The sequence below is a fragment of the Sabethes cyaneus genome, chromosome 2 (genome assembly GCF_943734655.1).
Source record: "Sabethes cyaneus chromosome 2, idSabCyanKW18_F2, whole genome shotgun sequence".
NCBI classification, from domain to species: domain Eukaryota; kingdom Metazoa; phylum Arthropoda; class Insecta; order Diptera; family Culicidae; genus Sabethes; species Sabethes cyaneus.
In genome coordinates, this window is record NC_071354.1 from 50,449,787 (window position 1) to 50,475,462 (window position 25,676).

Below are 25,676 nucleotides of genomic sequence, written 5' to 3' on the forward strand. Positions count from 1 at the left end.
TCCAAATTCAATTTAAATTCCATTCAAATGCAATCCAAATCCATTTCAAATCCGCTTCAAATCTATTTCAAATCAAATCCCAATCCAAATCCTATTCAAATCCCATTCAAATTCGCCCAAATCCAATCCAAATTCTATCTAAATTCGAGCCAAATCCAATGGAAATCCTTTTCAAATCCAATCCAAATGGAGTCAAAATCCTAGCTAAATCCAGTTCAAATCCAATCTAAGTTCAATCCAAATTCAATTCAAATCTATTTCAAATTAAATCCCAATCCAAATCCCATCCAAATTCAATCCAAATCAAATCCACATTCAGTCCAAATCCATTTCAAATCCAAACCAAATCAAACCCCAATCCAATCCAAATCCCACACAAATTCATTCCTAATCAAATCCAAATTCAGTCCAAATCCATTTCAAATCCAATCCAAATCAATTCCCAATCCTAATCTTATTCATATTCAATTCAAATCCCATCCAAATCAAATTTAAATTCAATCCAAATCCAATCCAAATCTAATCCAAATCCAATTTGAATCCTGTCCAAATCCAATCCAATATTACTCCAATCTCCAATTCAAATCCCATCCAAATTCAATCTAAATCCAATTCAAATCCAATCTAAATCAGATTGGATTCGAACCCAATCCAAATTCAATCCAACTCCCAGCCAAATCCTATCCAAATCTAATCCGCTATTACTCCAATCCAAATCCAATCAAAATTCTATCGAAATTGAATCCAAATTCAATCCAAATCCAATTTAAATCCAATTCAAATCCAATCCAAATCAAATCCCAATCCAAATCCGACTCAAACTCAATGCAAATTCATTCCAAGTTTAATCCAAATTCAATTCAAATACTATCCAAATGTAATCCATTATTACTCCAATCTAAATCCAATTCAAATACCATCCAAATTCTATCTAAACTCAAGCCAAATCCAATGCAAATTCATTTCAAATCCAATTCAAATTGAATCCAAATCCTAGCCAAATTCAGTTCACATCCAATCTAAATTCAATCCAAATGCAATCCAAAAACAAACAAAATTCAATTCAATTCAATTCAATTCAAATCTATTTCAAATCAAATCCCAATCCAAATTCAATCCAAATCAAATCCAAATTCATTCTAAATCCATTTCAAATCCAATCCAAATCAATCCCCAGTTCAAATTCTATTCAAATTCAATTCAAATCCCATCCAAATTCAATTTAAATTCCATTCAAATGCAATCCAAATCCATTTCAAATCCGCTTCAAATCTATTTCAAATCAAATCCCAATCCAAATCCTATTCAAATCCCATTCAAATTCGCCCAAATCCAATCCAAATTCTATCTAAATTCGAGCCAAATCCAATGGAAATCCTTTTCAAATCCAATCCAAATGGAGTCAAAATCCTAGCCAAATCCAGTTCAAATCCAATCTAAGTTCAATCCAAATTCAATTCAAATCTATTTCAAATTAAATCCCAATCCAAATCCCATCCAAATTCAATCCAAATCAAATCCACATTCAGTCCAAATCCATTTCAAATCCAATCCAAATCAAACCCCAATCCAAATTCAATTCAAATCCAGTCCAAATCCAATCCATTCCAAATTAAATCCCAACCCAAACCCAATGCAAACCCCATCCAAATTCAATTCAAATCCCAACCTAATCAAATCCAAATTCAGTCCAAATCCAATCAAAATCAATCCCCAGTCCAAATCCTCTTCATATTCAATTCAAATCCCATCCAAATTAAATTTAAATTCAATCCAAATCCAATCCGAATCCAGTTCAAATCCACTTCAAATCTATTTCAAATCCAAACCAAATCAAACCCCAATCCAATCCAAATCCCACACAAATTCATTCCTAATCAAATCCAAATTCAGTCCAAATCCATTTCAAATCCAATCCAAATCAATTCCCAATCCTAATCTTATTCATATTCAATTCAAATCCCATCCAAATCAAATTTAAATTCAATCCAAATCCAATCCAAATCTAATTCAATTCCAATTTGAATCCTGTCCAAATCCAATCCAATATTACTCCAATCTCCAATTCAAATCCAATCCAAATCCCATCCAAATTCAATCTAAATCCAATTCAAATCCAATCTAAATCAGATTGGATTCGAACCCAATCCAAATTCAATCCAACTCCCAGCCAAATCCTATCCAAATCTAATCCGCTATTACTCCAATCCAAATCTAATCAAAATTCTATCGAAATTGAATCCAAATTCAATCCAAATCCAATTTAAATCCAATTCAAATCCAATCCAAATTAAATCCCAATCCAAATCCGATTCAAACTCAATGCAAATTCATTCCAAGTTTAATCCAAATTCAATCCAAATCCAATACAAATTCAGTCCAAATCCATTTCAAATCCAATCCAAATCCCATACAAATTCATTCCTAATCAAATCCAAATTCAGTCCAAATTCATTTCAAATCCAATCCAAATCAACCCCCAGTCCAAATCCTATTCAAATTCAATTCAAATCTCTTCCAAATTCAATTGAAATTCAATCCAAATCCAATCCAAATCCATTTCAAATCCACTTCAAATCTATTTCAAATAAAATCCCAATCCAAATCCAATTCAAATCCCATCCAAATGCAATCCAAATTCAATGCAAATCCAAATCCCATTCAAATTTAATTCAAATCCCATCCAAATTCAATTTAAATTCAACCCAAATCCAATTCAAATCCACTTCAAATCTATTTCAAATCAAATCCCAATCCAAATCCAATTTAAATCCCATCCAAATTCAATCCAAATCCAATCCAAATTCAGTCCAAATCCATTTCAAATCCAATCCAAATCAAACCCCAATCCAAATCCAATTCAAATTCCTTCCAAATTCCATCCAAATCCAATTCAAATTCAATACAAATCCAATCTAAATTCAGTCCAAATTCATTTCAAATCCAATCCAAATCAAACCCCAGTCCAAATCCTATTCAAATTCAATTCAAATCCCATCCAAGTTCAATTTAAATTCAATCCAAATCCAATTCGAAATCCATTTCAAATCCACTTCAAATCTATTTCAAATAAAATCCCAATCCAAATCAAATTCAAATCCCATCCAAATTCAATCCATGTCCAATCCAAATTCAGTCCAAATCCATTTCAAATCCAATCCGCATCAAACCCAATTCAAAACCAATGCAAATCCTATCCAAATTCCATTCCAATCCATTCCAAATCAAATCCCAATCCAAATCCAATTCAAATCCCATCCAAATCCAATCCAAATCAATTTAAAATCAAATCCAAATCTATTTAAAATCCTATTGAAATCCATTCCAAGTCAAATCCCAGTTCAAATCCAATCCAAATCTAACTCCGAATTACAATTCAAATTTATTCCAATCCAATAACGCTGTTCTGAAACGTTCTCCACTATGAATGGACAAGCAAGAAAAATATTCTTTTTCAAATTTTGCATGTCGCAGAACTCAATGGCTCCGACTTTTCGTTGGGCTTTTCCATTGCCGTGGAAAATCTAATGGAAAAGGTTTTTCCAGGCATGTTTCTTGTATTGCTGGCAAAATTTAAAATTCCTTGAAAAAAAGGCTCCTTTAAAAAATGGTTAGTTTTGCTAATCTACATTGTTCAGAAATTCATAACTTTTGAACTACTGAACCGATTTTAAAGGTTTTAATGTGATCCGAAAGGTATTTTAATGAACCATTGATAACTCTTGAAAAAAATATGAAAAATTATGCAATATGAAACTTATAATTGCAAAAAACTTCAAAAATATTCACTTTTTGTGCTTTTTTTTAAAATTCAAGGAATAAAAAAACCCCGCTCTGTATTTTTTTAGAAAACTTGGAGTTTTGTACGTATGAAGAATTCAAAGATGTAATATTTTCAAAAAATAAAGTGGCGTTAACGCAATGGAGACGCTTGGTGATTTGTTTGTACCTGCAAAGAAACGGGTATTTCTGTCAAGATAGTTTCGATTTTTTCTCTAAAAAGTAATAAATTGATATGTTTGACATGCTGTATTACAAAAAATCTTGCTAGAAAAAAAACCAGTTCACTTGAATGACTATAACACTTTCCTTTGAGCGCACCCGTATTTTTGGCTTCTCGTAGTATTAAACCATCAGTCTAGATTCTCATTTACATTCATTATGCTCTATCATATTTGCTTCTGTAAGATTTTATAGAACTTGTAAGTTCTCTAAATTTCCTTTTCCGGAAACGCCTGCTAAACCCTGTTTCTTTTTATGTTTCCTGAAGCTGCTGCATGTGTTAGTAAATAATGCCTCATGAATCTATATTTCGATTTGCCGCTTAAAATTCTCCTACTTTAATTACAATACAACCTTAAAATTAGTAGAATTCCCCCTCAGGACAACACAAATACATACAAACGCGTACTCAAACATAACCAAATAAAACGCACGCACACAAGCCACAAAAACAAGCAGTTAAATCACTTGAATTACAAACTAATCAAAGCAACCAAAGCTAAAGTGTCGTCGTCAAAATTGAAACTTTCGCCACGCAAAAAATCTACAAATCATAAATGCGTTATGCAACCACGATCAGCAAATGGTCATCACCAGGACATTGGATTGGACAATCGCCTTACACAAACACAAACAAACACACACACATAGCGAGAGAAAGAACGAGACAAAACACCACCACACCATATTGCTATCGCTCGCGCATGGCTGGCTGCGTGTGGTGTCGTGTGTAAACATGCCCGCCCCGCCTCGGATTGTGTCACATTTATCTTGTTGTGTTATTAATCTGTTATCGTTTTTTAGTCTCGACGAAAACAAAACCTGTAAGTGATTTCGCGTTTTGACTAACGAATTGGGCGTAAAAATTACACTCGACCAATACTTTTTCCTTCATTTCAACAGTTTGACACAAATAGCGTTTAAGAATAAAATCAATCAATGTGTGTAAATTAAATGTTTTTTCGCATGTGTATCAAAACCTTCGAAGTATGGCTATATCCGCATTTTCTAGTCAAAATTAATACATACCTCTATTATTGATCAGTGCGAATATAGCAATTCAATTCTGTTTTGTTGTAAGGTAATTAAAATTGGTTCGTTCTACTATTTGTTCGATAACTTCTCTATATTCCTAAACTATTGTTTTATTTCAGGACTGTAATTATATTTCTATTTTCATTTCGACTTTCTAATGAAACTGTTGTTGATGTAGTAGCAACCAGAATTTTTTTTTCAAGTATATGTATTAACCCCAAAAAAAGTTACAATGAACTAAGTACAACTGCACACACTAACACTAACCAAACCAGATAATAACCAACTCACATACGAAACCCCGGAACTGACCACCACCACGTGTGCGATCAATGTTTGTGCGTTTTGAATGTAAATTTGTGTGTACGTGTGCGTGTAGCCTGCTGCAACCTCCTTTCAACAAGCTTTCGGTGTGTATTTATGTTTTTATCTCTCATAATACCTAAGTCAACAGGATCAACACGCGTGCAGACCACGCTCTTGCCTCGATGAACATTGCCTCGCTCGGTAGACCAATTCAGCACTGACTGCGCCTCGTGTTGGTCTGCCTATGTGGTAGTGGTAGTGCTGAATTCTGTTTGTCTATGCATACACACACACATTGCTGTCTCTGTATGCGCGGCTTTCTCCCATAACCGTGTGTGTTCGTTTCTATTGTTCTCTGTCTTTCCGCTCGCGCGCGCGCTCTCTGGTGCTGATGCCTACCTTGGAACGGAATCTTCTGTGTGTTTTCTTGTGTGCTGTTCTGTTCTTATCAACAAAACAAAATGTTATGGTTTGTCTTCTGTTCTTGTTGGTTTTTTGGTTCTCCTTTATCTCTGTTTCTTTTCAGAAAACTGTTTTCAGTGTGTTTTGTTTGTATTAATTTCTCTTTTACGTGTCATCATCATTTTATAACATAAAATCATGCTCAAAAAGAACAATGAGACCTATTGTACAGCATATATATATATTTACTGCTTTAAATTATCACAGAAATTTTTTCACCCGGACGGTATTCACCTGTACTTTGTTTGTTAACATTCTCCTCTTACATTTTATTCGATCTGTCAACAGCAAGCGGTTGTAGAGAAGTTTGCACTGTGTGAGGATCATCTGTCGAAACTGCTGGAATGGATCACCAAGGTTGAGCAGGTTATTGCTGCTGTCGGCGGACCTAAGGAACGTGTCGATGATCTGAGAAACCAAATTAATTCACTCAAGGTAAGTGGGGAACCTAAGATTTATTGGGGACAGGTCCCGAGGCATACGCATGGTTATCCATAATAATAAACGTAAATTTTCCTACAGCAAATCAAGGATGACATTGATGTTCAATCGCGTCCGGTTGCCTCCTGTCTGGAGCAGGTACGCCAGTTGGTGCTCACCGGAGGGGACGTACTGAGCGCTCCGGAGGTTGCCGCACTCGAAAGTTCGGGTCGCGAGCTGCGCTCCCGTGTAGACAAAGCGCAAGATCGTACCGGCAAGTTGCTTCGGCGACTGGGATCCGCCCGTGATGAGTTGGGAAAACTTCGTTCCGAGCTGGATACATTCTCTGGCTGGCTGCAAACGTCCCGCCGTACCCTGGAGGACAAGGAGAATACCATTTCCGACTTGACTCGGCTTTCGTCGCAATCGGAGTCAGTTAAGGAATTCCACGGCGATGTTGTGGCCCATCAGGCCGACCTACGGTTCATCACTATGTCCGCTCAAAAATTCGTTGACGAGTGCAAGGACTATCTGGGTGTGCTGAATGATTTCCGTACGACGCTGCCCGATCGTCTGCCGCACATTGAACAAATTTCAAGTTCAGACAGTCCAATTCGGCAGGAAGTGTCCCTAGTTACCGCTCAATACCGCGATCTTTTGAACCGTGCGAATACCTTACTGGATCGTCTTGCTGGTTTGGGTGGTCGTCAACGCGACTATCAGGAAGCGTTGGAAAAAGTACGTTCCTGGCTGCGAGACGTGCAGCCAAGGGTTTCCTCTGTACTCTCGGACCCGATTGCTGCTGATCCTCAATCCGTGCAGGATCAGATGAATCAAACCAAAGCACTGCAGAATGAATTCCTTTCCCAGGGACGGCTTATCGACAACGTTCAGCATAGCCTGGATGCTCTGCTGAAATCACTGGCTGGACGCCTCAGTCCGTCTGAAGTCTCTGCATTGGAAATCCCCGTTGAAGACGTCAAACACAAATACAATAATCTCCTTGAAGGCCTTGCCGATCGTTCCAAGCTGTTGGATACCGCCTTAGTACAGTCTCAAGGTGTTCAGGATGCGCTGGATGGGCTCTCCAGCTGGATCAACCAGTCGGAAGACAAGTTTAAACTTCAAAACCGTCCGGCCTCCCTAATCAAGGAAAGATTGAACGAACAGGTGCGTGAACATCGAGGTCTCCTAAACGATTTGGAGTCTCATCGTACTAGTTTGGAAAGCGTCACCCTGTCGGCACGCGAACTAATGTCTACCGCCTCAAACGCCCGATTGGCAAAGAGAATCGAAACCAATCTAACCGATGTCACTGGCAGATTTGAAAAACTACTAGACAAAGCTCTTAAGCGCGGCGAATTTCTTGAGGATACCTTGGCTCAGCTGAACCGGTTCAACGCGGATGCCTCCGTCCTGGAGCAAGAGCTGTCCAATCTTCAGGAAGCTTTGGAAGGACGGGAATTGACAACACTACCAGCCGAAACGTTGGCACAGCGAATGATTGAACTCTCGAAAAATAAGGAACATCTACGCCCCCTGTACGAGAATTGTGTAAAACTGGGCAAAGACCTGATTGCTAAGCGTGACGTCACCGATACTGGAGTGGTACGAGATCGCATCAAGGCACTCGAGAATGCTTGGAAGAACTTAGAGGTATCGCTAGACGAAAAGCTGAAACTTTCCAAACAGAAAGCTGAGCAACTGAATGCATACGAAGACGTTAAGGATCAAGTACTGGTCTGGTTGTCCAGCATCGAAACTCGCACGAACAACCTGGCTCCTGTATCGGTAGACATCGAAACCATTAAGTATCAGATCGAAGAAGTAAAACCCTTAGTTAAAGAGCACCGAGATTATGCGGTAACCATCGATAAAGTCAACGATCTTGGCGCCCAATACGATGCTCTGATCCGTCCCGATAGCCCTACCCGGAAGCGTTCCGCTTACAGTCCTATCAAACGATCGACGGTTAGTCCAATGCGTCGACTTTCGGGAGAAACGCGATCACCTAGTCCCACCAAGTCACTGTTGGTAGGACAAAGTCCAACGGTGTCTCCGCTATCTCCCGGTGGATCGAGCGGATTCGGTAGCCGGCGGTCGTCGCAAGATGGCTTCCAGCTAACCGATCTGACACCGATTCAGCAACAGTTGACAGAGATCAACAATCGATACAGTTTGGTCGGGGCTCGCCTAAACGATCGTCAGAACGAGCTGGACTCAGTGCGGGATGAAATACGCAAACATCAGGAGAGCCTGAAGACTTTGGCCAGTTTCCTGGATAAGATACAACGCCAGGTTCCGAAGGACGTCATAAGCAACAAAGAGGAAGCTGAAAGATGCAACAAACAGGCGAGGAAAGTGTTGGAAGAAATGTACGAGAAACAGAGCTTACTGGACTCGACCAAGGCACAGGTTAAAGATTTGTTGAAACGCAAACCAGATGTGCAGGGAGCAGATCGACTTCGCTCCGAGCTGGATTCCGTTGCAGACCGATGGAAGAATCTTCACGACTTGTGTAAGGATCGTATCAATTTCTCTGAACAGTTACGCGACTTCCTTGAGACACATGATACCTTAACGGCTTGGCTCGCAGCCAAAGAACGTATGGTAACCGTTCTTGGGCCCATTTCCTCGGATCCACGTATGGTAGAAAGCCAAGTTCTGCACGTGCAGGTTCTGCGAGAGGAATTCCGCGGACAGCAGCCACAGCTGAATCATCTACAAGAAGTGGGAGGCACCGTTCTAGAATACCTGCGAGATTCACCTTCGGAAGCCCAATCGGTTTCGAACAAGCTGAAGAGTGTTCAGAAGAAATGGGACGATTTGGTTAGCCGCTTGGATGAACGCGCCCAGAGCTTGGGAACAGCTGCGGACACTTCCAAGGAATTCGATGCCGGTCTCAATCGTCTACGCGAAGCTTTGCAGAACATTAGTGATAACTTAGATGCCCTTCCAACGGATCGTGACCGACAGGAAACTCTTCGTAAGATTGAAAACCTAGAACGACAACTCGAAGGCCAACGTCCGTTGTTGGCGGATCTGGAAGCGGCCGGTGAAGCTCTCTGCCGAGTGCTCAGTGATCCCGCTTCTAGAGCTGATGTCAATGCCCGTGTGGCAGCCGTCGGTAAGCAGTATCAGAACCTACAGAAAAAGCTTGATCTTAGAAAAGCCGAAACTGACTCCGCTTTGCGCGATGGACGTCAATTTGCCGAATCCTGTGCCCGTACCCTCGGTTGGTTATCTGGTGAACTAGGTAATCTGACCGATCGCTTGCTAGTATCAGCACATCGTCCAACGCTGCAACACCAAATTGACAACCATGAACCGATTTACCGAGAGGTGATGAGCCGAGAACACGAAGTCATTATGCTGTTGAACAAGGGACGCGAACTCCACGAGAAACCCGGCCAAAGCCCCGATCGTGCCGTACAACGTGACTTGGAGAAGATCTCCCAGCAATGGGACCGACTGCGAAATGCCGCCGTTGATCGCCATTCGCGTTTACAAACCTGCATGGAACATTGCAAGAAACATGCCGCAGCTTCAGAAGCGTTCCTATCCTGGCTGCGCAGTGCAGAGGACAAATTGGCATCGTTCAAGCCGGGCGTTCTTAAAAAATCACAGCTTGATCAGCAACTGAGAGAATTGCAAACGTTCCGGTCGGATGTTTGGAAGAAATCCGGCGAGTATGAGAACACGCGTGGTTTAGGTGAGGCGTTTATTGCTGCTTGTGACATAGACAAGGAACCGATCAAAGCAGAACTGCAGGATATGAAGGACCGTTGGGAACGGTTGAACAATGAGCTGCTCATCCGGGCGCAGACAATCGAAACGTGTGCTAAACGATTGGGAGACTTTAACGATGAGTTGCGTGATCTGGACCACGCGGTCGGACGCTGTGAAGATCGTTTGGCTGCGCACGATGCGTTGGGCGGTGCCGCCAAGGATCCTCGGCTGTTGGATCGGGTTAAGACGATCAAGGAGGACGTTGCTGGGCTGAAGAAACCACTTCAGGCTGTTCGCAAACTGGCGGGTGATATCGCCGTCGAAGCTCGCTCCGCTGGTGGCGATGCCGATCATTTGAAGTCGGAGGTAGATGGAATCGCGGATCGTATCGAAGATCTTCACGCTCGATTGGACGACCGTTGCGGAGAGTTGCAATCGGCTGCTACGGCTGTTTCGCAGTTCAATGATGCTGTCAAAGCGCTGGGTGTTGATCTGAACGATCTGGAGACTCAAATTGATTCGTTGGCGCCTCCGGCGCGTGAAATCAAAACCGTGATCAATCAGTTGGATGAGGTTGCTACTATTTTGAGTAAGATCGACCGTACGGCTAGTCAAGTGGCTATTGTAGAACGTGCTGGAGAACAGTTGGTTGATTCTGGATTTGCTCCTGATACGGTTGCGACACGCGATCAGATCAGCGTGGTTAGGAAGCAACTAGGAAAGCTCGAGAATCGTGCCCGTGATCATGATGACGCTCTGCAAAAGGCGTTGAAGGCACTGCAGAAGTTCTACGACATCCATCAGAACACACTGGATACGTTGATCGATGTGGCGGATCAGGTTAAGAAGTTCAAACCGGTTAGTTCCGAGTTGGAGCAAATCCGTCACCAGCAGGAAGACTTCCGTCGGTTCAAGCAGCGTCATGTGGAGCCATTGGTTCAAAATATCGATGAAGTCAACCGCACTGGGCAGGATCTCATTCGATCCGCACAAGGAGGCGTTCCAACTGGTGTTTTGGAGAAAGATTTGGAAAAGATTAACGATAAGTGGAATGATCTAAAGGAGAAGATGAACGAACGCGATCGTCGGTTGGATGTTGGTTTGCTGCAGTCGGGCAAATTCCAGGAAGCACTGGATGGCTTGTCCAAGTGGCTTAAGGATACGGAAGAAATGGTTGCAAACCAAAAACCACCAAGCGCCGATTATCAGGTGGTTAAGGCGCAGCTTCGCGAGCAGAAATTCCTCACTAAGATGCTGATGGATAGGCAGAACTCGATGTCATCGCTATTCCAGCTAGGTCAAGAGGTTGCCGCGGGATGCGAACTTTCGGAAAAAGCCGCAATCGAGCGTCAGCTGAAGGAATTGATGGGTCGTTTCGATGCGCTGACTGATGCCGCTCAAACTCGAACGCTTGATTTGGAGCAAGCTATGCATGTTGCGAAACAATTCCAAGACCAACTTAATCCACTTACGGAATGGTTGGATGGTGCGGAACGTGCCGTTAAAGCAATGGAACTGGTTCCAACCGATGAGGAACGGATTCAGCAGCGCATTCATGAACACGAACGATTGCATCATGAAATTCTCTCCAAGCAGCCCGACTTTAGCGAGCTAGCAGATATTGCCGGACAATTGATGGAGCTGGTAGGAGATAAGGAAGGTGAGGTGCTAAGTAAGAAGGTCAAGGATACCACTGACCGATACACAGATTTGGTGCAAGCCAGCGAGGATATTGGACAAATTTTGAGCGACTCTCGACAGGGTCTGCGTCATTTGGTGCTGACCTATCAGGATTTGGTTTCATGGATGGAAAGCATGGAAAACCGTCTTCAACGATTCCGTATCATTCCGGTGCATACCGAGAAGCTTCTGGAACAGATGGACGTACTGGTTGCGTTGAACGAAGATATCGCCAGCCGGTCGCCTAAGGTTGAATCTACCGTTGAAGCAGGATCGGAACTGATGAAGCACATTTCGTCGGATGAAGCACTACAGTTGAAGGATAAACTTGATTCCTTGCAAAGACGATACGGTGAGCTGACCAGCAAAGGAGGTGACCTGTTGAAACGTGCACAAGATGCGTTGCCGTTGGTTCAGCAATTCCATCAGTCCCACATTCGGTTGGTCGATTGGATGCAAGCAGCGGAATCTACGCTAGCCACTGGAGATTTCAACGAATCGGATATTATGCGTTTGGAAGCTGATCTGTCGGAAGTGCGACCCGTTCTGGAATCCGTGAACTCTATTGGTCCGCAGTTGTGTCAAATTTCGCCTGGAGAAGGCGCATCGACTATCGAAGGAATCGTAACCCGTGACAACCGACGATTCGAAGCAATTGTTGAGCAAATCCAGAGGAAGGCTGAGCGTCTGCATTTGAGTAAGCAACGATCCAACGAAGTTACTGCGGTTATTGATGGACTCTTGGAGTGGTTCCGTGAGATGGATGCCACACTACGTGATGCTGATCCGCCGGCAATGGAACCGGAATTGGTTGAGCTTCAGCTGAAAGAACATCGCCATATTAATGATGAAATTTCCATTGAGAAGGGTCGCGTTCGAGATGTTACTGCAACAGCAAAGAAGGTTCTTCGGGAGTCCCAACCAAACAATAATACCATTGCACTACGGGAGAAGTTGGAAGACCTTAAGGAGGTAGTGGATACGGTCGCTGGACTGTGCTCAAATCGGTTAGCCATTCTCGAGCAAGCAGTTCCGCTGTCGAATCACTTTGCCGATTCGCATAATGGGCTAGTCAGCTGGTTGGACGATATGGAGCATCAAATTTCCATGCTTGCGATGCCTGCGTTGCGTCTTGATCAAATCGCCATCCAGCAGGACAAAAACGAACGACTCACGCAGTCGATTGCTGAGCACAAACCGCTGCTGGATAAGTTGAACAAAACAGGCGAAACGTTGATTGGCCTGGTTGCCGAAGACGATATTCTGAAAATCAGAGGCATTCTCGAATCGGATAACGCCCGTTATGCCGCTTTACGTACCGAACTGCGCGAACGTCAGAATGCTCTTGAGAAAGCACTGCAAGAATCTAGTCAGTTCTCCGATAAGCTGGAAGGTATGCTTCGAGCACTGCAAAACACCGCCGAACAAGCCAACCAGTCTGATCCGATTTCCGCTCACCCGCCGAAGATTCGTGATCAGATAGAGGAAAATGCTGCCCTGATTGAAGATATTGATAAACGAAGCGAAGCTTTCGCTGCTGTCAAACGAGCCGCTACGGACGTGATCTCGAAGGCTAGCAATCAAGCCGATCCAGCCGTGCAAGATATCAAGAAAAAACTGGATAAACTGAATAACTTGTGGAATGAACTACAGAAAACAACATCACAGCGGGGCACTTCGCTGGATAAGACTCTAGCGATGGCCGATAAATTCTGGAAAGAGATGCAAGCCGTCATGGAAACTCTGAAGGAGTTGCACGAAGTGCTGCAAACGCAAGAACCGCCGGCAGCTCAGCCGCAAGCCATCCAGAAACAGCAGGTCGCCCTGCAGGAAATCCGGCAGGAAATTGACCAGACCAAACCGGAGGTGGAGCAGGTGCGTCGCACCGGAAACAACTTGATGTCACTGTGCGGTGAGCCGGACAAACCGGAGGTTAAGAAGCACATCGAAGACCTGGATCATGCCTGGGACAACATCACGGCACTGTACGCCAAACGGGAGGAGAATTTGATCGATGCCATGGAAAAAGCGATGGAGTTCCACGAAACGCTGCAGAATTTGCTCGCGTTCCTGGCCAAGGCGGAGGATCGTTTCCAGAAGCTGGGCCCACTGGGTGCGGACATCGAGGCGGTCAAGAAGCAAATCGAACAGCTCAAGCACTTCAAGGACGATGTCGATCCGCACATGGTAGAGGTTGAGGCACTGAACAGGTTAGTAATGTTTTTCATCTTTTAAAACTATAATAGCTTCTCCATGATAGACAATGGAAATAATTGATTTTTATTATTCTATTTCACGCCACACTTTTACATGATATACGCGGAACAGGGCATTAAGAAGGCAAGAAAACCAAAAAAAAACATCGATGTTGTTGCTTTTATGATTTGATGATTTAAACAATCAGCAGCAAAATCGCTCAATTTTGAATAGAAACTTTTGTGTCATAAAAAACATTATACTAATTCAACAATTCTGGACAAACACTTGCTAACTAAATCAGCTAAACAAAAAGTGTGTATATTTGGCACCTATTTGGTGTTTGTAAGTTGTTCTAGAATTCTAGAAAAACTCAAATCTTGAGCGATTTTCCTCCTTAAAAATGCATTGTTGTATAGACATTCATTTGTAAAGTTTCTCCGCAATTGAGTTCGTCTGTCTCATCTTTCACGCAAGTTAATGCTACTTATTTCCAACAAAAAAAAAACGAAAGCTATCGGCATTGTCATTAATAAACTCTATTAATACAGCAAACCGTTTCGAGCTTTGGCTTGGATAATGAATGAATTTCTTTTTCCAACACAAACAGGCAAGCGATCGAGCTGACCGAGCGAACATCGGCGGAGCAGGCGAGTGCGATACGGGAACCGCTGAATGCCGTCAACCGGCGCTGGGAGAACCTGCTGCGCGGTATGGTCGAGCGCCAGAAGCAGTTGGAGCATGCTCTGTTGCATCTGGGTCAGTTCCAGCATGCGCTCAACGAACTGCTGGTTTGGATTAGCAAAACCGACGCCAATCTGGACGAGCTGAAGCCCATTCCGGGCGATCCACAGTTGCTGGAGGTTGAACTGGCTAAGCTGAAGGTGCTGGCCAATGATATCCATGCCCATCAGAGTTCTGTGGACACACTGAACGATGCTGGTCGTAAGCTGATTGAGAACGATCGTGGATCGCTGGAAGCCTCAACCACGCAAGATAAGCTGCAACAGTTGAACAAACAGTGGCGTAATCTTTTGCAAAAGGCAGCCGATCGTCAGCACGAACTGGAAGAAGCTTTACGGGAAGCTCAAGGTTTCACAGCCGAGATTCAAGATCTGCTCGGATGGTTGGGTGAAGTGGATGCCGACATTGGCGCGAGCAAACCGGTTGGAGGGCTACCGGAGACTGCCATCGAGCAGCTGGAGAGATTTATGGAAGTTTATAACGAGCTAGAGCAGAACAGACCAAAGGTGGAAACGTTAATTGCCCAAGGGCAGGATTATGTCAGAAGACAGACGCAGCTGCAGGTGTCTGCTAGCAATTTGCAGCACACGCTGAGGACTTTGAAGCAACGTTGGGACGCAGTCGTTTCCAGAGCTTCCGACAAGAAGATTAAGTTGGAAATTGCTCTGAAGGAAGCCACCGAATTCCACGATGCTTTGAAGGCGTTTGTCGCGTGGTTGACCGAAGCGGAGAAGCAACTTTCTTCCGCATCCGCTGTATCGCGCGTGCTGGAAACAATCCAACAGCAGATGGAGGAGCATAAAATCTTGCAGAAGGATGTATCCATTCACCGGGAATCGATGCTGCTACTGGACAAAAAAGGAACTCACCTGAAGTACTTCAGTCAGAAGCAGGATGTAATTTTGATTAAAAATCTACTGGTTTCTGTACAGCATCGCTGGGAACGCGTCGTAGCGAAGGCTGCGGAGAGAACCCGTGCCTTGGATCATGGTTACAAAGAAGCCCGGGAGTTCCACGATGCTTGGTTGCAGTTGACCTCGTGGTTGAAGGAAACCGAAACCACGCTGGATACGCTGGCAGAAGAAACCAGCAACGATGCCGTCAAGATCAAGAAACACCTGGAGAAACTGCGAGAAATTCAACGACAGCTGCAAGCAAAGGAGAGCTTCTACGATAGCACAATGCGCAGCGGAAAGGGTCTGATGGACCGCGCCCCGAAATCTGACGAACCGGTACTGTCTAAGATGATGAGCGAACTGAAGGATTCCTGGAAACGTGTGTGCCATAAGAGCGTCGAGCGTCAGCGCAAGTTCGAGGAGGCTTTACTGCTGTCTGGTCAATTTGCCGATGCTCTACAGGCACTGCTCGAGTGGTTGCGAAAGGCAAAGACGCGCCTATCCGAAGACGGGCCAGTGCATGGGGATCTCGATACGGTTACAACCCTGTTCGAACACCACAAGCAGCTGGAATCCGACTTGGATAAACGATCCGCACAAATGCAAAGCGTCATGAAGACCGGTAAGGATTTGGAGAAATCGGATGAAACCAGAGAAACCACCAAGAACCTGAAGGAACTGCAAAAACTGTGGGACGATGTTCAGAGTCTGAGTACCCGTCGTAAGTCCCGTCTGGAGGTGGCACTGAAGGAAGCGGAACGCTTGCACAAATCGGTTCACATGCTACTCGAATGGTTGTCGGAAGCCGAACAGAAGCTGCGCTTCGTTGCTGCCGCCCCGGACGACGAAAGCCAAGCCAACGATCTGCTGGATGAGCACGCTCGATTCATGAAGGAGCTACGCGAGAAAGAGTACGACAAGGAAGAAACCCTTGGTTTGGCCAACGCGATTCTAGGCAAGGCCCATCCGGATGCCGTCCCCATCATCAAGAACTGGATCTCGATCATCCAATCGCGGTGGGACGAAATTTCCCAGTGGGCTCTGAACCGACAGAGCAAGCTGGAAGCGCAACTGAAATCGCTCAAGGATCTTGATGATTCGATCGAAGAACTGTTGGCTTGGTTGGCAGGTTTGAAGGGAACTTTGCTGAGTAAGTACTGAATCGACCGGTTCGCTGTTTTCGCGTTTCTCTAACCACACTTATGTTTAATCTCGCACAGATCTAGCGCAGGAACCTTTGCCGGACGAGATTCCACCACTGGAAGCACTGATTGCCGATCATAAGGAGTTCATGGAAAACACCGCCCGTCGGCAGAGCGAAGTGGATCGTGCCTGCAAGCCACGGCAACCACCGCCCGGCCTGAAGGAAGCCCGAAAACCTTCTCGGGGTGCGCTGAAAACACCAGTGTAAGTACCCTCACCCGCAAAAAAAAACGAATCGTTAAGTGTTATGTGCACGCGTTGTTAACGATCTTAGTTTCGAGTGATTTCATGTGTGTCGCATGACTAACGATTATTTTTTCGTTGTTCTATTTTTTTTGCTCTTTATACTCACGTTTCGATGCGTGGTTTTCCTCTTTTTCGGTTTGTATTATTATGGTTATTATTATTATTATTTAAATTTCTGTATTTTGTGTGCAATCGTCATATCCCAATCACCCGTAAAAAACACAGTAGAGGATCACAACCTGATTTGCGCGAGCATTCACCAGATTACGGCACCCTAGGAAGAAAGCAAAGGTTTGTTTTACTTTTATTAGATTTTCTTTTCCTTCGTTTTTTTTGTTCTTTCAAGATCAAAACTAATAATCAGAACGAAATTCCTTCCGTTACTAACCGAATGTTGCAATCGTTTTTATCTTCCTTTATTATGTCGCTCACTGTATTTGTCCTCGCTGACATCATTGTTTCTTTCTGTTTGTCTTCTTTCCGACTCTTTATTTCTCCTGTTCATTTCATAGTTTCAAAGGATCACGCGATCAAGGGCTTAATTCACGTCGTACAAGGTGTGTATGCAATGAGGTTATCATTTCGCTATTTGTTTCAAAGGTTTTATACACAGTTTAGTGCCATCCATGCATTTTTTTTGTAGCGAAATTTAGTGTTGATCTTAGTTGTACCCCCTATCGTTGTATTTTTATGCATGTCGTTGTGTTCTTTTTCTTCTCTTCCCCTCTCATCTCCTACTTCTATATGTGTGCTGGTGTTATGTAAAAATTGTATGTACAAAAAAAAACAAAAACAAAATCGAACAATACGAAACCATTCTATGTTTGTGTTGCGTGTGTACATTATTGCCATTGAACAGTCGCGTGAGTCCCGGACGTGAAACCCAGACGCCGGAGAGGGATCGCCTGCCGCACTACGGTCCACGCTTTTCGCCAAGGTACTAAATTTGCGTAGAGAAAGCTCGGCGGGGGCAGTTTCGCGCAACGACGATGATAGTGTGCGTGTGTGATAACTGCTCCCCCCTAATCTAACAAAAAAAAAATCATCATGAATCCATTTGTTAATGTTTCATTCCATCAAATCACGGGGTTTGTTTGTTTATTGTAAGCGTCGTTTAAGCGGCTAATTGGCTGGGCCAGCGTGTTGAGGGAAAATCTTTGGTGGCTTTCAAAAAATCTTGTGAAAAATTGTTAATTTTTAATGCTGGCAGAGTCAATGAATAGAATGAAAATTAATTGTCTGTAAAAAGTTAAAATTTCTATAGATTAAGTTAGGTGTAGGTGTTGTGAACCCTAAGATTTTAACATTAAGGATGTAGGGTTGTTTATGACCGGCTCAAAAAATTGGTATTAATATTAAACAGTTTTTGAATTCTTAATTGAGCGCAGTACAAAGTGCGAACTGTGTTGCGTGCATCCAGCAATATATATTGGAAGTAGGCCATGGATTTTGCACCATGGAAATAAGAAAAATAGGTCACAGGAGAGCTAACAAACAGGAAAATCGTGAGTTTTAGGTTTAATTAATTTTCTGCTATGAAAAGGAAACAAGGAAGGAAGCAATAACAGGTTATCGGCTCCATCGTTGAAGAGCTACTGAATGGTACCCTTCCATTTAGCGATAATGGAAAGAATGATTGAAACTGAAGCATATTTTCTTTATTTTACAATTTATCTGACTTATCAGTCTTAATTTACTAAGCTTTAATAAACTAGAGCTTCTAGACCTAGAACGATCATTCGCTTGAGTTTATGCAAAGGTTCACCAAATTCAAAGTATTGTTCAACACGATTAAACGTTCTAGTATACGATGCAATCTGTTCATTGCGGCCACATTCAAGATGGTCGCGAAGTCCTTTGCATCTAGATTAAGCAAGCGATCGGGATACGGAGGCATATTTTCCGGGTCGTTCTAAGGCAAACTACGCAGGGCCTATCTTATGAACCTTCTTTGGCACTTGTTCAAATCGAAGGTTCCAATAAAGTTGTTGCGGAGTCTAAATTAGGCACGCATTTTCGAGAAGGGGACGAACTGAGACGCAATACAGTCAGTTTCAACGTCATAACCTCACATTTAGAGCCGCAGATAGTCAAGTTATTCACTTTGCATCAATTTATAGACGTATCCGAGAGAAGTTGAGACCGATAAAAATCCTCGATGCAACGAATCGACAAATAGATTTTAAAATCGTCAGTATAAACCAGTTTGCAGCCTTTTTTTAAGGGCAGAGGCAGTGTTGTTAAAGAATGAAATGAACAAAAATGACCCTAAGTTGCTGCCTTGCGGCACATCAGCTTGATTAGTGAACGGGGACGAATCCATGTTAGTTAGAAGAAAGAAATGTAATGTTTAGTGCTACGAATTAAAACATCGCTCACGATTATATCGAGTAATTTAGAGGCGGCGGACAAACTGGTAGTTACTGACATTTCGGTAATCTCCACTTTTGAATACGGAGAAGATGAATGAATGCTTCCAAATGACCGGAAATTTTTATTGCGCGAAAGAATTATTAAACATCTAAGATAGTGATGCAGCTAAAGCTTCGGCGCATCGGCAAAAAACAACAGCAGGGATTTCATCAGGTCTAGCACAATACGATGTTTTTTGCTTTTCGTCGGCAGCGCAACGATGATCATGTCAGGAGTTATCTCGAAGATGTCAAAATCAACGCAATTGGCTGGAACCATTAACGTACCCCATCAACTATTCCACTTTGTACAGGAACAGTTCACAAGTGAAAACGGACGAAAAGAGCGCAGCAAATAACTCACATGAATCGGATTCAGTGGACGATTCAGTTCCATCAAGGTAGACTTTCGTAGGAATCGAAGAGCGTTTTTTTTTTGAATTTACAAGGGTTTGATTTTTTTGGACACTTAAAACATACGACTTGTAAAGGCTAACATTTAAACGCTTGTAATCTTCGCTTGCCGTAGTTTAACTTGCGTCTTCCTCATACAATTCAATCCTGTGCGGCAACTTGTGGAATGGCGGGAAGCAAACTGATCACGGTAGAGTGATGCAAGTCCGGTTGTGATAAAGATGCTATCGTCCTATTAACCCTAACATTGGTATCACTAGTAAACACTAAATCGAGCACATGTCCAAAATGATTACGCTGCACATTAACTTGATACAGGTTAAAAAAAATTCATGCCGTCTATCAGTGGTGCATTCGCCATCAAAAGCTGCGCTTAATCAATATGCTGTATCACACCGTTACATGTATTCCAAGCGATACGTGGCTGATTGTAGTCTCCGCAAACAATCACGGTACTATCTTCAGAATTTTTGCCCCAAAAGTCCCGCACAGAGGCAATGTGCGCTTCGATAATTACTACATCGTTGCTTCTATCCGGCGGTATATACACAGCACAAAGCAATATTATTCAGCCCCGTATTGTCGCCTCAACACAGACCTGTTCCAAATGCCTGGATTGTGCGGGCTCGCGTGTAAAGTACACGGATATTGTTTTGCCACAGCTATCAACACGCCACCGGACGAACGTTTGTTACTATCCAAGTGGCTTCGCTCGCACCGCAAAATCATTGAATGAATTACCGAACAGCTGAAAACAATTGAATGCGGTTCCGCGCACGTTCCGACGACCCGTTTAAATATTGTTTTCAATACGCCTAAACTGCTGAACAGACATGCCTGACATTACAGGCTGGAAGACCCCATACTACACTCCAAAGCAGAACCGGGACGAAGATGATGGCGAGTATCAGTAGAAAGTACGACTGTCTCGAAGGGAGTTGGAGACTCCATAGTAGTGCCTGGTAAAGGCTGTTTCGGATCCAAACTAGCAGCAACGGAAGTATCAAACGTAAAGCTTTATTTTGATGAGACAGAAAGATCCGGTAAACTTCTTGGAGTTACTTCAGAGGCAGCCCGTGGGACGAGAATAATTTCGTGAAAAGATTTCGGACGATGTACAAACTACTGGTGGTTTGTCTTCATTGGTAAACCTAGCGAAGGACCAAGAAAAGAAACACACATCTGCTAGAAATTCGTGAAATAGAAAAAGTGGAAAATAAAAAAGAGGAGGGTCATTGAAGCAGCACTTACTAGGTTCGTGATTCGTCCCTCTTTTACCAACTTGCGAGAACTACCAATTAAACAAAGTTATAACCAGCGTTCTTAACAGAAACGAAGACAGCAAACCCATTTCTTCCTAGACAAGAAGCACGTCGAAGATATGGAGTGCAAGGACGGAGGTTATAAAAACCATCATAACCATAACCATCAAACTTAAATTATTACTTTCTCAGGGTTACCAGTCTTGTTCCCAATCATTTAGAACCAGTGCTTGAGAGACAATGTACATTCGTTGTGTTTCATTAGAGGACTGCCAATCAAATAATCACTGGGCTAAAGATAGTGTAATTTATATCGTAAATAATAGCATTGCAGTTATGGATTTTTTTATGTAGTTAGTTTACATTTTTAAGAATTTGGTAAACGTCAAAGGTTAAGGTTGGCAATTAGGTTGGTAGTTTGGTATTAAATTGAAAACAATTATGAATATTTGGTATATTCCGAGTTCAGTAAAACCATAAATCAATAGCTAGTTTTTCCTGTTTAGTTTAGACCGTTTGTTGGTAGTTTTTAGTTAAACTAATTTTCAGCGCAGGTTTCACTCCGTTCAGCACAATCATTTTTTCATGTCATCAAAAAAAAACCACCGCAGCACTGCTCATCCAAGCAAACCGTGTATTCAAACCATCAATCTAACCGTTTTTACCGGACGCTCACTTTCAGCAACCAACCGGAGACCGAACTGCGTTCGCCACGTGCCAAGCTGCTGTGGGATGAGTGGCGCCACGTCTGGATGCTGGCATGGGAACGTCAGCGCCGGCTGAACGACCATTTGCTCTACCTGCAGGACCTGGAGCGTGTCCGGCAGTTTAGCTGGGAGGAATGGCGCAAGCGGTTCCTCAAGTTCATGAATCACAAGAAATCCCGGCTGACGGATCTGTTCCGCAAGATGGACAAGGATAACAACGGACTGATCCCGCGGGAGGTCTTCATCAACGGAATTATCGATACGAGTAAAAGCGGTGGCAGTAACCATGGTCGGGTCTGTAAGTAATTATTGTTTAACGTTTTCAGAGTTTGACACGTCCAAGCTGGAGATGAACGCCGTAGCTGATCTTTTCGATCGCAACGGAGAAGGACTGATCGACTGGCAGGAGTTTATCGCAGCCCTACGGCCCGATTGGCAGGATCGTAAGCCAGCAACCGATGCGGACAAGATCCACGATGAGGTTAAAAGGTTGGTAATGTTGTGCACGTGTCGACAGAAGTTCCGAGTGTTCCAGGTTGGCGAAGGCAAATATCGGGTAAGTTTTTTAGAGAATCTGATTCGAGTTAGTGAAAATCGAACTCATCCAATTTTCTGCCAAATTTTAGTTTGGAGATTCCCAGAAGTTACGTCTTGTGCGTATTCTAAGAAGTACTGTGATGGTTCGCGTTGGAGGAGGTTGGGTAGCTCTTGACGAATTCTTAGTCAAGAACGATCCATGCAGAGGTACGTACAAACTTTCTTATCATATTTGCTCATCACAAGTATATTTAATTAGAACACTAGTAGATTGAGATAATTTACCGTAAAATGTTAGGGTTTACATCGAAATTCCCATCATTGATATTAATTTAGAAGAGATGCCAATATATCTTAATTACGATTAATATTCACACAAAGCAATGCCCGAACAGGAAGAGGATATGGTTTCCTAACATTGGAATTTTCGCAAAAAATAATAATCCGTGATTTTGGAAATTCAAAGTGCAAATTACGGAATTCTGTTTATTAACAATACACACTCAAAAAATTCAATCATTATTAAAAACGGCCTACAAGCAATAACTGCTTTCAACCATACCCTTAATAATATTAATAGTAATATTCGGAACGAAAAAAAATATTAAAGAACACACACACATACACACGCAGCCTGATCGTGAATATTTTTAATAATACATTAACAACAACCGAGTTGAACACATGTTTGTAGCTGATACGCTTGTAAAATTGTGATTAATCGTGCGTTAACCAAACCGCTGCCGCCCCCTAAAATGGAAGCGAAGCGCCTGCGCTCTACCCCCCATGCAACTGCTTTTGGCGAACGAATAGCGATACTAATCAAGACTCCTTTTTCTTTCTTTTCTTCTTTAATCAACACTCCTAAAAAAACGTTACCCCACACTGATCGGTATAACACAAAATCTGTCGGAATTCGCTCAACAATCGTGCGATCTCGTTTCGAAACGAAACGAATGGTGGTTAAATTCTATCCAATCACGCATCTTTCACAAATAATTTTGTTTCCTTGTTTTCTCTTTCTCGAAATTTTCGTTCAATTTACGCTTCTTACCAATTTTCCGTTACCCCCTTATTTGGCCCCAAACCGAAATTGTTGTCCGTGCCTCCATTGATTTACGTATTTACGGCTATTGTGCATGCGTTTTATTCTCCCCCGTTACCATCCTCTGACCCTGATCCACGCCGCGCGCCCAATTTCGTCGATCTTCTTTGGCCCTTTTTTCTACTCTATGCTTCTGCATCCCCCCCCCCCTTCAACCTTAAACAGTTGCGCTAGTGCTACCGCTTCCCAACCCGAACGATCCACGTCAGCACGAAGCATGCTGCCCCCTGTGTAAGCAACCCGAACTAGGCTTAAAGCAACTGTTACTCTGGCAAAAGAAGAATTCGAAATTTCAAACGCATCTCTACCGGGCGCTTGGGGGCAATAACGAACCGCGCTATATTATCTTGAACGAAGAAAAAAGCAAATAGTCAAATCTTCTGTCCAATTTGAGCACAAAGTGTTATATCTATTGTTACTTTGAGTTGTTGTGATGTGTTAGCCAACCTCCTGTGTATTTCTTCCGTTATTACCTGTTCGTCGGACTTTAGCAGGCGAACTACCGATGTTTCCTATATGATGCCGTTTTAAATTTATGTGCCTTTTACAAATAAAGGGTGTTTTACTAAACTGTTTGAAACCCGTTTGTGTGACTCTTTGTTTTGATTTTGCTGAACTACTACTACTACTACTACTAGTTTTTAAGTGTAATTCTAACCCCCGTTTTGCATTAGTCGGACTGTGTTTGCTCTAATTAACCTTAACCAGCGCTGTTTCTTGGGAGTTGGATGTTGTTTAGTTCTGAAAAGCGTGGTTTGAAGGACCTTCCCGACAGCGCTGCTTTCTCTCCATATAGTAACAATAACAAACTGATAACATACAAATACAATTAACGGTAACAACACTATAACACGAAACCTAACTGAACTCTCGAACTCATTGTCGAAGTAGTTTGTATGCATCAGAATGCTTTGTTCGTGGTTCATTAACATTTCAGTTGGCATCACTTTTGTTGAAATTATTTTCAAAATAGTTGACTGTAGTTTGATTTTGCTTCTGTAGACTAAGATTACGAATATGCATTATGAAGAATAATGATGTGCATCGTTTTGTTTCCGGTTTACTTGTGTACCATCACACTTTGGTTTTTGTTTTTTATCTCATGTTGTTTGCTTTCATCTCCCCGAAATGACAAATTGGAAGAAGATTATCGTTCGTTAAATTAAAAAAAAATCAAATCAGAGATTGCGCTCAGTTGAAATTTCTTTCGGTTAAAGACGTAAACAGCCGTTGACAACTGCATATTCATTCGATTGCCAAGAAACAAACATCGCGTTTGTAGTATCAGTTTGCTTAATACTCGTTATATAGTTTATATTTGTAAAATTTCTAAACATGCACACATTCCACCGTTCCACATTATCACTTCGTTGCACATAGTTATAGTTTGTATGATTACTTTCCGTTAACTTTTTTTTATAGTCTTAAGTACTTAGTTAGTTTAATTCCAACTCCGGATGGTAGCTTATTGTGAGCGATAATTATTTCAGCTTTCTCGTAGTACTGAAACAATAGGCTGCCATCTTTCAAAATTATTTTTATCACTAGTGTGTAAGCCTCTGTTATTTGTTTGGATCTTGAGTTGTTTTATTTATTGTGTTATGTCTTTCTTTTCTTTACATCTAATTATATTCCCACCGTACCTCCGTGTGAATCCTTTTTTCTGTACCCTTTCCTTGGACCGATGGACACACTTTACCTTTACTCACGGTGACGGGTCACCCGCTCTCTGTTGAAACTTTTCCCGTGTCACCGACGAAACGACTCCTAAAAATCCGACGACAAAAAAAAACTAATCATTCACGCCACTCCTTTTGCACCCGAATAATTGCACCTATCCCGAAATCCCAAATAAACAACATAACATGCGACATGACGTGTGATTTTCTATGTCTGTAAAACAACGATCTTAACCTTCCTCGCTTCCACGAATTGCTCGTGTCGTGAATCTCGTGTTCCGTCGTGCGTGCTGCTCGTTTAACGTAAACGACTGCTGTTTGCTGCTGCCACTCACTCAACTCAACAGCCAAGGGACGAACCAATATCGAGTTGCGGGAGCAATTCATTCTGGCCGACGGTGTTTCGCAATCGATGGCGGCCTTTAAACCGCGTATGTCCGGCTCAGCCGGTTCGGGATCGAACCATACGGGCTCGCCGATCCCGACGCAAGGCCCGATTGTGAAGGTAAATATGAACTGAAAAAAACCATGCGCTAATCTGTTACACCGCTACTCCTTCATACATTCAACCAACCAACCACACGGGCACAATTAGTCAGTCAGTCAGTCTGTGTGCTCAATTTGTACTAGAGAGTATGCTGC

General features: G+C 42.7%; 1 protein-coding gene across 16 annotated transcripts in view; it reads left to right on the forward strand.

Annotated features, from left to right (window-relative positions):
* LOC128737898 (microtubule-actin cross-linking factor 1) overlaps positions 1-25,676 on the forward strand; it is a 401,187-nt gene that overhangs the window by 361,140 nt on the left and 14,371 nt on the right. For 8 of the 16 annotated variants that reach the window (XM_053832661.1, XM_053832646.1, XM_053832645.1 and 5 more), the window contains 10 exons: positions 6,094-6,240; positions 6,328-13,844; positions 14,441-16,620; positions 16,691-16,877; positions 17,145-17,210; positions 17,432-17,476; positions 17,779-17,856; positions 21,689-21,978; positions 22,040-22,269; positions 22,340-22,457. In XM_053832661.1, coding sequence (XP_053688636.1) covers positions 6,094-6,240; positions 6,328-13,844; positions 14,441-16,620; positions 16,691-16,877; positions 17,145-17,210; positions 17,432-17,476; positions 17,779-17,856; positions 21,689-21,978; positions 22,040-22,269; positions 22,340-22,457 — 10,858 coding nt within the window. Of the gene's footprint in view, positions 1-6,093; positions 6,241-6,327; positions 13,845-14,440; positions 16,621-16,690; positions 16,878-17,144; positions 17,211-17,431; positions 17,477-17,778; positions 17,857-21,688; positions 21,979-22,039; positions 22,270-22,339; positions 22,458-25,381; positions 25,540-25,676 lie in introns of all 16 variants that reach the window. The other 8 variants (XM_053832647.1, XM_053832654.1, XM_053832658.1 and 5 more) reach the window with 5 other exon arrangements.